Source organism: Rhamphochromis sp. 'chilingali' (genome assembly GCF_963969265.1).
Source record: "Rhamphochromis sp. 'chilingali' genome assembly, chromosome: 3".
NCBI classification, from domain to species: domain Eukaryota; kingdom Metazoa; phylum Chordata; class Actinopteri; order Cichliformes; family Cichlidae; genus Rhamphochromis; species Rhamphochromis sp. 'chilingali'.
The window spans coordinates 40,457,936-40,471,915 of NC_137931.1; the positions used below are offsets into that span (position 1 = coordinate 40,457,936).

At 40.9% G+C, this 13,980-nt stretch overlaps 1 protein-coding gene across 1 annotated transcript; it reads right to left on the bottom strand.

Moving 5' to 3' along the window:
• Positions 1-1,136: 1,136 nt before the first annotated feature.
• On the bottom strand, positions 1,137-6,868 carry echdc2 (enoyl CoA hydratase domain containing 2). Its single transcript, XM_080879099.1, has 11 exons — positions 6,534-6,868; positions 4,696-4,763; positions 4,429-4,516; positions 4,259-4,345; positions 4,049-4,141; positions 3,158-3,214; positions 2,989-3,051; positions 2,766-2,890; positions 1,865-1,915; positions 1,745-1,792; positions 1,137-1,522 (listed from the first exon to the last, which is right to left on the bottom strand). Exons 1-11 carry the CDS (start codon positions 6,772-6,774, stop codon positions 1,445-1,447), a joined length of 999 nt encoding a protein of 332 aa, XP_080735225.1. The 5' UTR covers positions 6,775-6,868; the 3' UTR covers positions 1,137-1,444.
• Positions 6,869-13,980: the final 7,112 nt, after the last annotated feature.

Genomic DNA, 13,980 nt, shown 5'->3' on the forward strand with positions numbered 1-13,980 from the left:
TAATGATGTGGCCAGCATAGTGAGGATAGGTGTACATTTGCAGTGAGTCACATCTGTTTTCTCTTTGAGAAACTTGTGTATATATTTATATATAAGTATGTTTTTTGTTATGCATCTGAGTGTCTTTAAGACAGACAGCACTTCAGTGTGAGCATGTGTGCATATATGCGCTTGTACAAGTGTCTGCATCTCAAAGAGTGTATGTATTTGTACATAAGGATACTGAAGGGGGGGGGGGGGGGGTCGTTGTTTAGGAGTGATTGCATGGAAATTATTCTACTGTATGTTTTTCAGTTCCATCTGATTGAACAAAGGGAAGAAAAACTGTTTATACAACAATAGCGTGGAAACATTTAAATTATTTAAAGGCATTTCTCTGTTCTGAAAGTGACCGGCCGTGTGATGTCTGCATCCTACAGGCTGCTATTTTAACAGTTATGCTTCTGCCGTTTAGACTTGCTGTTACAGCTTATGAGACTGGCTACATTTTTGTTGTTCATCTCTTATTGCAGGCCTTGTCATTTACTATGCTGTCAACACATAACTAGGAAAGAGTACTGAGGAGACATGAAGCAGAATAAAGTACAATTATTTTTGCATTTTGAGAATAAAGTCGATTCCCTTAATCCACAAACTAAAGGTAGGAAAGTGACCACTGACTGCCAGAATGGAGGTGATTTTTCTGGTCAAAGTTTATTCTCAAAATGCAAAACTTTTGCTGAAACACTTTGATAAATAACACTTTCTAAATAATTGGAGATAAATTTGTTTGGCAGGAATGCCAGTGACAGGTCAGGAGACTTGAAAAGATTACTGGATGTATGGTTATATAGATAAATATAGAACATTAGGCTCCAAAATGATACTTAATGACGCATGTGTCCCAGGCTAATAGTGTTTCCACAAGGATAGTCTTAGATGACAGAACTTTTGGGGGGTTTTTCCGCCAAAGTCGTGTAGTTTGGTTGAATATCGCCCTGCATAAAAGGCCAGTTCTTAGTTTTTTCCACAAGCGTTTTAATCCATTGGAAGATGCAGAAAGTCAAGGTACTGTATGTCTGCTGTGATTGTGCCATGTTGCTGCTCAGAATCGCATTTTCAAATTTAGAAATAAAGAATGTACATTGCCATAAAACTGGAGATGACCCATGTGCTGTCTTTTTTTATTTATTTAGTTTCATTTCAAAGATGACCTTGTTCCTGATAAAGCATCAAATATAACAAATTATAAACAATCTGCACTTGTCAGTCTGATCCTGAGTCACAAAAGCAAGTGGCCACTATTGAGCACTTGCATGGCCTAAATTAATGTACTGGCACCGGCTGAGAGTCACAAAGACAATCAATAGATGTTAATTGTTTATCTGACATCGGGCTACAGAAAGCAGTGTGCTTCTGTGTTCACATGTCGGTACGACAAAGAAATCCAGTAGCTCAAAGGAGTTTATTCCCCAGTGTACTGCGGAGCTCTCTTCTCTATGAAGGCTGCCATACCCTCTTGTCGGTCCCGTGTGGGGATGACCTATAAAGAGAGGACAAGTAAATGATGATTTAAGTGGAGCGAGCATCAGAAGGTTCATGTCAAAGCTAGGCCCGACTAGAATTTAATTTATAACAGCCTCAGCATCAGCTATGTGTTGGGTTGCCTTAGAATTTAGCTCAAAAGAAAATTCCTGAACCACAACAATTATGCCAAATTAAAACAAGTGTTTCGGAAATCATAAACAAGAAGTGGAAGACTTACTCGAGCATAACACATCCTCTCTATCGCCATTGCTGAACCGATATCAACCTGGAAGAAAGAACAGTCACTAAATTCACTGATGTAAAGACCTTTAAAGAAGATCTGGGATTCATAATGTACCTCCAAGCCTCTGTTCATTGCCTCTTTAGCCATCCGCACTGCAATAGGAGCCTGAGCAACAGAAACAAAAAGGGTTAGATGCCGATGGTATTATCTCCTTCCATCCTAATCAGGTGCCCAAACCACCTGGATTGGCTCTACTTTAAATATAGGACCTTTGGAATATAAACAATGATTGACACAAAAATGCTCACCTTCCTTTACGTTTTTGTCTCTGATTCTTAGCTACTTTATTTCACTCTACCACTGACGTCCCTTTATCTTGTTGTTTATTCTATTTTTTGTTCAAAAATTTAAGTTTGAGAGACAGAATCAAAAATATTAAACTGTTGATCAATCAATGTGAGCAATGCATTTCTACAGAAATTTAACTGGAGGAACTCTTTACAGTTTAATCACATGCAAGCAGCAGTACATTTGTCTTAGAAATTCCAGGAAAACAGAAGTGCCAAAATAAAGATCTACACCCTCTTATTATTTCCTCTGTGCTCCCTCACTTTGATTCAGTGCAAGATCCTGTTAATCAATCAATCCATGCTAAGTCGAGCATAAATGTGTTGGAAAATGTGATAGTGTATGGTGCTATTTGTGGTCCATTTCTCCACTTGACTGCCACTCTAACCCCACTGACTGTGGGCATCTGAACTGGAGTGAAAGATATATGGAACGACAGAGGCCTGGAGAGAGGGACAAGCAGAGGGAGATGGTGAGAGGGAAGGTGGGAAGAGGAAAAAAAAAAAACAAGACGGAAGAAAGGAAAAAAGAAATGCATTGTTTTTGTTTCTTCCCCTTCCACTGCATCCAGAGAAAGGGGAAAGGGAGCAGATCCCCCTGCCTGAAGGAGGAGAGATGCAGCAGTATCAGAGCTTTAGCGGCATGAAAAGTGTGTTTGTACTCTAACCTGGGGCAGTATCTCCCTGGCCAGGCTGAGTGCCTCTCTGTAGGCAGCGTCTCCTGTCTGGTTCTGTTCTACTACTCTGTTTATGAGCCCCATTTCCAGAGCTGTCTGCCCTCCCACGCGCCTGCCTGATAACAGACAAGGAGAGACAGTGACACACCAAATCCTTGCTCACTGATGAGCATTCAGTGCCACTAAAATCACATCAATATTTCTGAATTACTACCTGTGAAAATGAGCTCTTTGGCCAGAGTGACACCGATCATCCGTGGCAGACGCTGACTGCCCCCTGCAGGACAAACCACCTCAAGGTCAACTTATCACAGCTGCTTTATCTCTATTTACATACAGTCAGTGCAGTTCAGGGTCATTTCAGTGACCTCTGTTCGTCTTACCCGCCCCTGGGAGCAGCCCCCGTGTCGTCTCAATAAGACCCATCTGTGCCGAATTTGCTGCAACACACATACACACACAAACAGAGGACAGTTGAAGGTCTAAGTGCCATTAAGCTGGAGAGAGTGTAAAATCTGACTGATGTCTCTGTCAGAGCAATTGACACAAACACCTGCTCACCCAGCTCATCTGTGCTCAACCAATCACTGAGCTGCTGCGCCTAATATAACCAATCACATGAAGGTTCAAACGCATGAACAGCTGGGCAGATGTGGCCTCATTAGTCCCCAAGCTCATCAACAGATCATTAGAGCTCCATCGTCTCAGGAGTATGTTTTTAGCTTGACCATTGTGTATATAACACATTTACATTTATTCAAAGCTGTTTAAAAGCTGACAGTTTAATTTCCCCCTAAGTTACTTATAAAGAGTTGGGAAAGTTTTGTTTCATTTTAGAAGATATTGTTTCAGTAAATTACCTGTTCATTAACTGTGATAGCTGAAATTGTGTAAATATTGTGTGAATAGTCCAACATATATTCATTTAAACTAAATAGTAAAATAAAATTTTTTTACGTCAGTCTACATATAATGGAAACTTTTAAAATACACAGTATTTTGAAATCTTTTCAGAAACGTTTTCTGCGCTCTAAGATTATTTTTTGCCGCCCCCCCCCCCCCGGGGAATCCTGTGTGTCCAATGAGGAAATTGTCAATGAAGAGAAATGATCCCATGTTGAAACTGCTATTCTCCACCACTGATCTGATATGAGTGGATTAGTGACAGCTGTAAAGGGAACATGACATCCCCTTTCTAACCTGATTAGCATCACCGGAAGAAAGAAAGCAGATCCGATTCGGAGTTGACAGGTGAAGGTTCAGAGGTCACTCACCAGCAGCGCGAAGGTCACAGGCCAAGGCTAACTCCAATCCACCTCCCAGTGCAACTCCATCCATCGCTGCGATGGTCGGCGTGGGCAACAATGCTGCCAGGTTATTGAAACAAAGTGAGCAAAGTTTACAAATGGATAAACACATTTAGCTTGAAAAAAAGACTGACTAATCACTCAACCTTAATGGGTTTTTTTTGTTGGTTTTTTTACCTATTTGAGTCATGAGGGAGCGCAGGCCGTGAACAAACAGATCAGACTCAGAGTTGTTCATCAGAGCTCTCTCCTTCAGATCGGCACCTAACCATAAATCATAACGCACATGGTCACACATCATTACTGCACACTTTGATCACACCTTCCTGGCACCAGAGATCACTCACCTGCACAGAAAACGCCCGGCACTAAACTCCTGAAGATAACCACACGTACCGCTGAGTCATTGTACAGAGTGGAAACCACCTTCCTCATCTGCACACACACACGTCATCATGTCTCAGTGGCTGCTGCATATGTGTTTAATGTATGTGTGTGTGTGTGTGTGTGTGTGTGTGTGTGTGTGTGTGTGTGTGTGTGTGTGTGTGAGAGAGAGAGAGAGAGAGAGAGAGAGAGAGAGAGAGAGAGAGAGAAAGACGTGGAAGTCTGCTTACCTGTGACACAAACACATTGCCGAGAGCATTTCTGGCTTTGTGCCGGCACATCAACACTTCTACGATCCCTGAGGAAAAGAAAGCAACAACAGGAATAAAGGGCAACAGCTAGAAATTAATCTTGCTGAGTTTTTATAAACATGCCGTTTACAATTCAGTAAAAATGTGGGTTCATTAACTATTTATTTCCACCATGACCATGATGGAAATCAAGAGTATCAAACCATGGAATCGGCTTTCTAAAGTCACCTTAGTCTGGAAGACACGTAGTAGGCCTAATACGTAAAACATCCTGAAACAAAAATATTTAATTTGTAACAAAAGCCAGTTGAAACCTAAAACGCTCACATATACGTGTTAAAATACTCTGCTGTTAAAAGAAAATTAAAGAAACTCATCAGATTCTTGTGGGATATATCTACTGATATGCTACCATCTACTGATGGCCTGAAACAATGTTACAGGCAGCATAATGTTCACCGCGACTTTTCCAGGCCCTCCCATGTCTGTCACTTGTGCTCAGGGTGAGCCTGCTATCATCTGTGACAAGCACAGGATGCCACTGGTGGACCTGCCTACTGGGCTCCACGGTGCTGGGCAGTGAACACAGAGCCCACTGGAGGAGGCTGACCTTCATAAAGTCTATTTCTGATTGCTTGGCCAGAGATATTCACACCATTGGCCTCCTGTTGGTCAATCTGTTGGGCTCATCCTGTTCCTCCTTGCATAAAGGAGCAGATATCAGTCCTGCTGATGAGTTAAAGACTTCTATGGCCCTGTCCAGCTCTCCTAAAGTATATGCTCGTTTCCTGGAATCAGTTCCATGTTCCTGTGACTGTGCTGGGAGACAAGGCAACCCTTCTAGCAATATTGTTATACCATCCTGGAGGATTTGCACTACCTGTGCCACCTCTGTAGGGTGCAGGTATTGCTCATGCTAACAGTGGTGACACTGACCCTAGCCTTATGCAAAACTAATGGGGAAAAAAGTCAGGAAAGATGAGAAGGGAAGAAACTGCTAGTGACCTCCACCTGTAAATGACCAGATCAATATCCCAGAAGTTTAACTGACTTGATGCTACACTCTGATTAAAATGTGCTCCTTTAACCTGACACATGACATGTGTAAAAATAATGTCGAACATACAAAATAAACATGGAAACAATAAAGCTACATAAAAATATGTTCGCACAATGCGAAAATGGCTTGCTTGTGCGCATGAAACTTATTAAAAATACACATTGCTATGCATTAAACACATAACTCGAATTAAAATGTATTAAGAGTAGCAAATTAATGATTTAGTCAGTGAAGAAATTTAAAACTTCGTGCAAAATTAAAGAAATAAGGGGGGGCACTACTTTTCAACTCCCAGCAGAATGTGGTTACTTTCTTACTACACGCCTAAATAAATGTTTACTGGTAGTTCTGATAAACAGTAACGCGTTATGCATCTATACTTAAACAATTGTTCTGCTAATCAGTAATAAAACAGTACTGGAGCTCGGTGTTGATATATAACCTAATTACTGATTTATTTAAGAGTCTCCATATTTCATTTATGTGAAGTCTCCTTGTCATGTTAAAAAGTACAGTTTGAATTCATGAGAAGAAATTAATGTCCTTCAACACAACCGCCCGTTTCAACAGTAATCTAGAAATACGATAACCTGTGGGAGTTATCGACCAGTCGTCACCAGACAGCAAGTAAGCACAGAAATTTGACATTTGCGAGGGGTTCCGTGAGACTAAAGCGTTGAGAAGATGTCAAACACAAAAATATGTTTCTGCAAACTTTCGTGTTATCATCATACTGTTGTGCAAAAAGTGCCCCTACCATCGTCTTTCCCCTCTAACCGCTTTAAATCCACCTCTACGGCAGCCGCCGCCTCAGTGTGCTGCCTGCGGCTTTGTGCGCGACTGTATCCCGTCAGAGGCCGACCGCCGCCGGCCAGGAGTCGCGCTCCTCCCTGCGGAATCACATGGGAAGTTCGGCTGTGAGTTTCCCTCTTAATCAAAGCCCCGTATCTCCACAATAAGCACCTCGGCCCTGTCAGTCTGCAGAGGATTGTTGTCATGCTTGTCTTTTACTTTGCTGAGCAGCTTCTAAAAGCAGGAAGACCGTTCAACAAAAGTTAACGCTCCAGGAAGTTTAATGCTGCTTTCTTCCTGTGAGAGGAGGGACTTGGATGCTAATGACCCTTTTTCACGCCAGCATGCTGGAAGCAAAGTGCAAGGGTGGCTGAAACAAGGTAGTACCCACGAGAGTCACTCTTTTATGATGTAACAGTGAAATGTTTGAAATTAGTGTCATATTTTTAAAACGTGGGATTTTTATGCTTCCTAATTACAGTCATTATTTCCTTCTAGAAGAGTAAGACTGAAAATTGTGTTGTGAAAATTTATTTTTACTTCTTTATCTCCCTGACACACACACACACACACACACACACACACACACACACACACACACACTCAGTCTTGACATCACCTGAACATGAAATTAATTCTCACATTAAATATATTATGATTTAATTTTAAGTCCCTCCACTGTGACTGTAAAGACATTTAGATCCCAACCATATGACAACAAACACACGTTGTCCTCCAGCCTGTTGTCCTGTCTCTGGAGTGTCCAGTCTTTGGCCAGACATCACACAGCTTGTTGAGGTAAGGTTTTCCGTCAGACTTCTCATGTCTAGTTTGACCATGCATTATTGAGCAGGTCTTTATAGCTTATGCAATCACGAAGCCAGACAGTTGCTTTGATGGCACAACGGCCTGAAATTAGAGAGTCGGGTCTGTGTTTCTATTTTAACTTTCAAGTACATCTGATTACATTCAAATCAGTCAGATTACATCCAGTGTGCCACGGCACTGTTCAGTCCATTTTAATGCAGCCTCTCTTTGTTTACCCTTCCTAATTAACATGGATGCCAATGGCTCTGGGCAATGAATCATATTAATTTGTAATTGAAATGTAAATTAATCATCGGTGCAATGTGTAGTTGGCTGTGTGTGCTGCAAGGTGTCAGGTCACGAGAGTGGGCAGGAAGAAGTGGGAAAGTGAGATTGAAACTATGCCCATAATTGCACAGATGCATATTTAAACACACAATTTTTTAATTATATAAATTCCACCACTAATCACAGACAAATTGAATAAATAAAAGAAAGGGGGGAATAGAGGAAAAAAGAATGAGAGGTAACGTAAGAAACATTTAAATATAAATGTTCAGTTGCTGATAAGGCTTCATTTGAGAGGCAAAGAGACAGAGAAAAGAGATCTGCATTAGTCTGTAGGTTCTGTTGCAGTGAGGTGGAAAGTTACCTGAGAGATTTGGAGGAGAACAGGTTGTCCAGATTTGATGTCTGGCAGGTTTGCCTTCCTCTTCTCATGTGTGCCTTGAGACGGAAAACTGATAGAAGATGACACTCACAGTTTGAGTGTGAGGGTGTGTGAGTGACAGAAACTGAGCCTGATGGACTCTGACTGATGTAGACAGTCTGTTCCCAGAAAAGATGCACAGGTTGGACTCGCATCACTCCAGCACTCTGGGACAAAAGCAGGCGAAGATTATTATTCCACCATTTTACCAAAAAACAGAGAAGTAAGTATTTGTTCTGCATTTTCATGACTTTGGTGGTTATTTCCAAGACCTACATTTTCAGACTTTATCCTCTTTTAACAAACATCACAGAAACAACACACTTTATTCGGTGTCAACCACACATTGATTCCCCTCTGTTCCTGCAGGGGTCAGCCTCGTATCAGAGGGCTGATTCGAGGTTTGTGAACTGTTCACGAGGGCCTTTATTTGGCCTCTCAGACATGCTTTCAGCATTATCTTCATTAAAGCCCAGGGCTGAGTTTGTGCACAGTGGGCTGGTGATGGCTGATGAGGTAGGGCATGAGTCAGAGGGAATGAGTGGCATTCAGTTACCAGATATGTCTGGGAAAAGTAAGAAGGTACAATGAGCTCAACAGGGCGCGTGCAGTGCGTTTGAGCTTTACATCCAGCGCTTCATCACACTGATATGCTGTAATACTAACACATTTGATTCTCTTATAAACACCTATAAAGAAACAAGGTCTTAATTTACTGACATAACTATGGAAGAAACAAGAATTGTGCAACAATACCCTCTTTGTTTATAAGTATCTCAGTGTCATAAGTCTGTGTGTGCGCGTGTGTGTGTGTGTGTGTGTGGGGGGGGGGGGGGTGCAATGGAAAGAAGAGTGATTGGGTAAAGAAAATGGGAGCAGATGTGTTTTCAGGTGATCCTGATTTGTGTGTGAGGTGATTTGTGAGGAGGCAGAGAAGGATGTTACGTGAGCACACTGAGGTGGAGTGGATAAATATGCTCTGATGATACTACAGATTGATAAAGCTGCGTTTGCTTGCCAACAGAATCCTATCAAAATGTAACTCATCAACTACAAATCAGAAGTGTAAAAAAAAAAGGGAAACATCTGGTAAATGTCTATATTTTTACCAAAAGACCCCCAAAACCAAAAAAAGTCACACAATGATGATAAAGAGGAGAAACATGGTAAATGAGGGGTTCACAAATGTCTGTTTAAAATTTCATGTAAGCCCACTTCCTGAGATATTTCCATCTGTATCTGTGAGCTAGGCTGCTGCACTGGCTCCATGTGCATTTATTAAAATGAACATAGACACTAATCTATTTTTACTCAATCCCACATACTTCATCCTGATGCCTTATGCACTTAGGAGAGCACCATTGTTTAGTATCCCACAGCTGAAAACTGAAAGCTGCACATTCACATGTTAATTTTTGCCCAGCTGTTTAGGAAAATTATTGCATATGTGATTTATTTATGAGGGATATATTCATTTATATCCTTGGTAGGATTCATGTGACTTGGAATTGAGTTCCATAGATGAAGTTTAAAAAGCAGTAATCTTGACATTGCTGGTTTTAGTCTTTTCACTGAATTTTTAAACAATATATATGTGTATATATATATATATATATATATATATATATATATATATATATATATATATATATATATATATATATATATATATATATATATATACATATATATATATATACACATATATACACACATACATATATATATATATAGCTGGAGACATGCTTCCAGTTTAGGTGCCTAACCCTTCCATTACCACTGGGACCATTATAGACTAGAACATCTGCTCCAGCTGATCCTTCAGCCCCTGATTCTGGTACTAATGATGCATCTGGATAATGTAGTGAAAATATTACTGTTTTTGGAATAAACCAGGTGTTTGAATCCTGATCAGGGTGTGCATCTAGCAAGTATCCACAGTGCTACTCAAGTATACCTTGGAAAATAAGTAAACATACAGCTAACATCACCCAGTCAGCTTCTTAGAGCACGTGTTTACCCTGAGAACTCAAAGCACATTTTACTACAATCCTCATTCGTCCAAACATGCACAACAGGAACCTTTCTATACACACCTTGTCTGACATTCACACACACACCTACACTATGATCTAGGATATTTTGACATGGAGACTGGAGAAGCAGAGGAGTGACCCACCAACCTCCTCTACCTCCTGAGCCAGATGAGCCTACATGTTGGAGAACCTTGACCATAGTTATGAGCAGTGAGCTGTTTTTATGTGTTCACAATAATGGACAAAGATATCCTGTTTACAGTGGTACATGCTCATTTTTCACATGTCAAATTATCAGGTCAGCATATGTTTAAGTAACCCAGTCAGCCTTCTGAGTGCTCCATGCACACAGGTTCATTTGGTTTTTGGGGGTTTTTTTTATTCTTGACTCTTTATGATGTCAAAGAGAGCCAATACTCATAGTATGACCAGACCTGCTACACATGTGTGGCTGTGAGCACCCTCAAACCTTTTTGTGAGAGACATGCAGTAAAAGCTGTTTTAAAGCGAAGGAAGTGAAATAGATATTTTTTCTTGACAGGAGCTGCACCAAAGCAGCGTTAAATATAAATAAGGAACCCTTTGAACTGCAAAACACTCAAATATGTTAATGTAACACAGGATTATGTTAAGTACTCAAATGCTCCCTGGACAGCACTGCACATGAAAATATGATTTTGACCTTTTTCAGATTAGTCCTCTTTATGGCCAAGCTGAGCCATTACAGGCTGCAAATAAAATGTAATGTCCACATGTTCGGTCTCTTTATACTTAATCTTTTCTATCCATAGCATCCAGTATGGAGGCAGTCTGTGTGACTGATAGATGACTGTACTCTTGGCTCAGTTACATTAAAGTGATGGACTTGGACACAACCTGAAAATAAAGAGCCTTGGCCTTATAGCCTGAGGGATTGTGCAAAATGGGAGAAGAGTTACAACCATACTGAGCCACAAAAAGAGAAAGGGAGAGTGGAGTTATAGCTATATGCTCGTGAAAAGTGAGTATTTTCAGCTGTTACAAAAAGAAAAACAATTTGTCTTGTCATTATTTAGTCCAGCAATTTCTCCAAAGAAAAACAAAAAGATGTGAAGTAGTGGATCTGAAGGGAAAGGTGAGTGACACCTTTAATGGTAGAGGTAGTCCTCTCCTCAGGTTGGGGATCAGACGGTCTGTCTGGCACTTGACAGCTGACACTGAACACACCCTTATTAAAAAATAAAGATACGCTCACACACTCCACACAGGTGCACTGTCACATCCATGCAGACGAGCATGACACAGAGCGCATGCCGCTCTCACGTGACCGTACGAGACAAGACATCGAATGCCGCGTAGCCTGGACACATGATGTTCCCTCAGCTCACGCACGCATGCAAGCACATGGATGTACACAAGCCCCTTTGGAAGCTGACACCATAGCAGTCAGGGAGGAAAGTCACATTAATGATTCTGATCACCAGGCTTTACCAAGGCGGTTAGCCGCGAACACGATCCAGCTGGGCCATTTAGACAGAAACCCACGACAGAGGGAGCAGACGGGCCGAGAGAAACCGACACTGATCAAATAGGCTCATTTTTCTCCAGGCCGCTCAGGGCTCGGTGGAGCTTTACTTCAATAATCATACATCAGACTGGAGATAGATAACCATGCTGGACCACAACAGCTCTGAAATGAAAAGATGTAGGTGTCAGAGCTGTAATATTTTACAGCTTGTTATCTGTGTGAACTCTTATTATGAAGCAGCGCCTGCTTGTCTCCTCTGGCCACATGTTACTCGACTGACTTTCCTTTCTTAGAAAAATATCATCTTAAGGGGCTGTGCAATTATCCAACCAACCTTTGATCATTTATTCGCCTTCAACCTACTCGTAGCAGTCCTGACTCCAGGTTGGAAACCAGTTGGGCATTTGTAAATATGCTTTTTTGGGCTATGTTTTTAGATTTCAAGCCTCCCCCCCCCCCCCCCCCCCCCCCACAGCAGTGAAATAAAGGTCACTTGTCTTAAATACTGTTTTAATAAAAGTAACAATCTTATTCTTGTTTTCCTATATTTGATTAAAAAAAAGATTTACACTACTAGAATAACTTGAAATTGGGTTTCTTGGAGAATAAACTTTTTAGGATGAATAACAGATTTATCAGACAGTAGTGTCAGGATGCCTGGGTCGTTGACCCAGGGTTTTTGAGTTTATTATATTATTTATCATTTCTAGTCTTTGGTTTCTTTGAGTTCTGTCTTATGGTTTATGTCTCTGTCTTCTCTAGTTGCTCTGTCTCCCCTGTCAGCTGTATCCCCTTGTCGAGTTCGCGTCTCTGTGTATCCTTAGTTGCTTTATCCCCATGTCCAGTCAGTGTCTGTCTGCCCTGGTCCCATGTCTCTGTTCCCTCTGTTGCAGTGCCTGCATGTGAGTCTGTGTCTTTAGTTCAGTCTATGTTATGTTTCCTGTTTTACTTTGAAAGTCCGTGTCTCATGTATATGCGTCTGGTTTTGCTTCCTTTGTCTCGTTAGGCCTGATTTGCCCCAGCTGTGTTTCCCTCCTGTTACCCATTCCCTGATTGCTCCCCCTGTGTATTTAAGCCCTGTGTTTCTCTGTGTCGTGGTCTACCCTCATTTATGCTGTGTGTTCTGCCTGCTCGCTCATGTAAGTTTAATTGGATTTTTGTTACGTTTGCCAGCAATAAAAGCTGAGTTTTGAAATACACTTTTGCCTCCAAGCGTCTGCACTTTGGGTCCTCCTTACCACCACTCCTGCCTGCACACAGCCCTAACCTGACAAGTAGCTCTGAAGGCAGATGGAAAACAATGAGAGACCACAAACAAAGAAATAGTTACTGTGCTTGTAATTTTCTTTTCATTATTTTTAAATAAAAAGGATTAAATTTACTAATTTAAAGTTTTAAAGGTGTTGGTGTTTATGCTGATCTAACTGGCTCCTGAAAATTAATATTTACCCCTGACATTCTAATATGTTAAAGCTTCCAATGTTGTGTTGTTTTTTTTTTAAACCAAGATTAAGGTTCTTCATTGATTGCAATAAAAATGCCACCAGGGTGTTTGTAAATCAAAAAACTCTGACTCTCTTGATCTCTGGTTTCATGTTCATACCAGATTGGGTTAATTCCATTTAAGATTGTTGAAAGTGGCATTTTTTGCTTCTCACTTCATGTTTTCAGAAGAAACAAAAAATTTACGCTACATTTTAGACTCCTGACAGCAGTCACCTTTGACAAAACACAACCAGCTATTTCTTATATGCATGTTTAAGCTCCTGTTGTGGTTTAAATATGCTACTAGCTCAAATGAGGAAGTCCTGCCCTAAACCCTTAACCTTTGACCTGACATATGTTGGATAGCAATAGTGTTTTTGGGGTGAAACGGTCTTCCGTAAGAAAAATTTCAGGGCATTAGTATTGCTTCGTTTGAATTTGGATAGCTGACAAGATATTTGTACAAACTAAAATATAATTTGGGGTTGTTGTTTTTTTACTAGAAGCAAAGGGGATTTGTAGCTGAGCTGCAGCCAGTTTAACTACAGTTGGATTGATGAAGTCCATACCTCTATGTGACCCCTTAACGAAGGAGCCTTTGACCTAATTTCTCTGACTTTTGAACTATTTCCATCTCTGACACCTGTCGCATAGCTTTGCATAACACCTTTGCTTCACTCATCTCCCATTTGAAAGTGAACTTTTGAATGACACTAATGGGATGTGACAGTCAACATCCTGTCAACTTACTTCCAACTGTAAGACAACAAAACGTGTGGCATGTGGATAAGGGAGTGTGTGACTGCCTGACCAAATTAAAATCTGACTATGCCAGAAAAAATTAATAACTACGCGCGCGCACAATCCA

What these genes read in the sequence shown, in the direction of transcription:
- echdc2 (XM_080879099.1), bottom strand. Translation starts at nt 6,774, where the DNA reads ATGACAACAATCCTCTGCAGACTGACAGGGCCGAGGTGCTTATTGTGG. An exon ending in CTGTGACCTTCGCGCTGCTG is followed by an intron (nt 3,215 to 4,048) that starts GTGAGTGACCTC and finishes TGTGTGTTGCAG; the next exon opens with CAAATTCGGCACAGATGGGT. An exon ending in GGGGCTGCTCCCAGGGGCGG is followed by an intron (nt 3,052 to 3,157) that starts GTAAGACGAACA and finishes TTTGTCCTGCAG; the next exon opens with GGGGCAGTCAGCGTCTGCCA.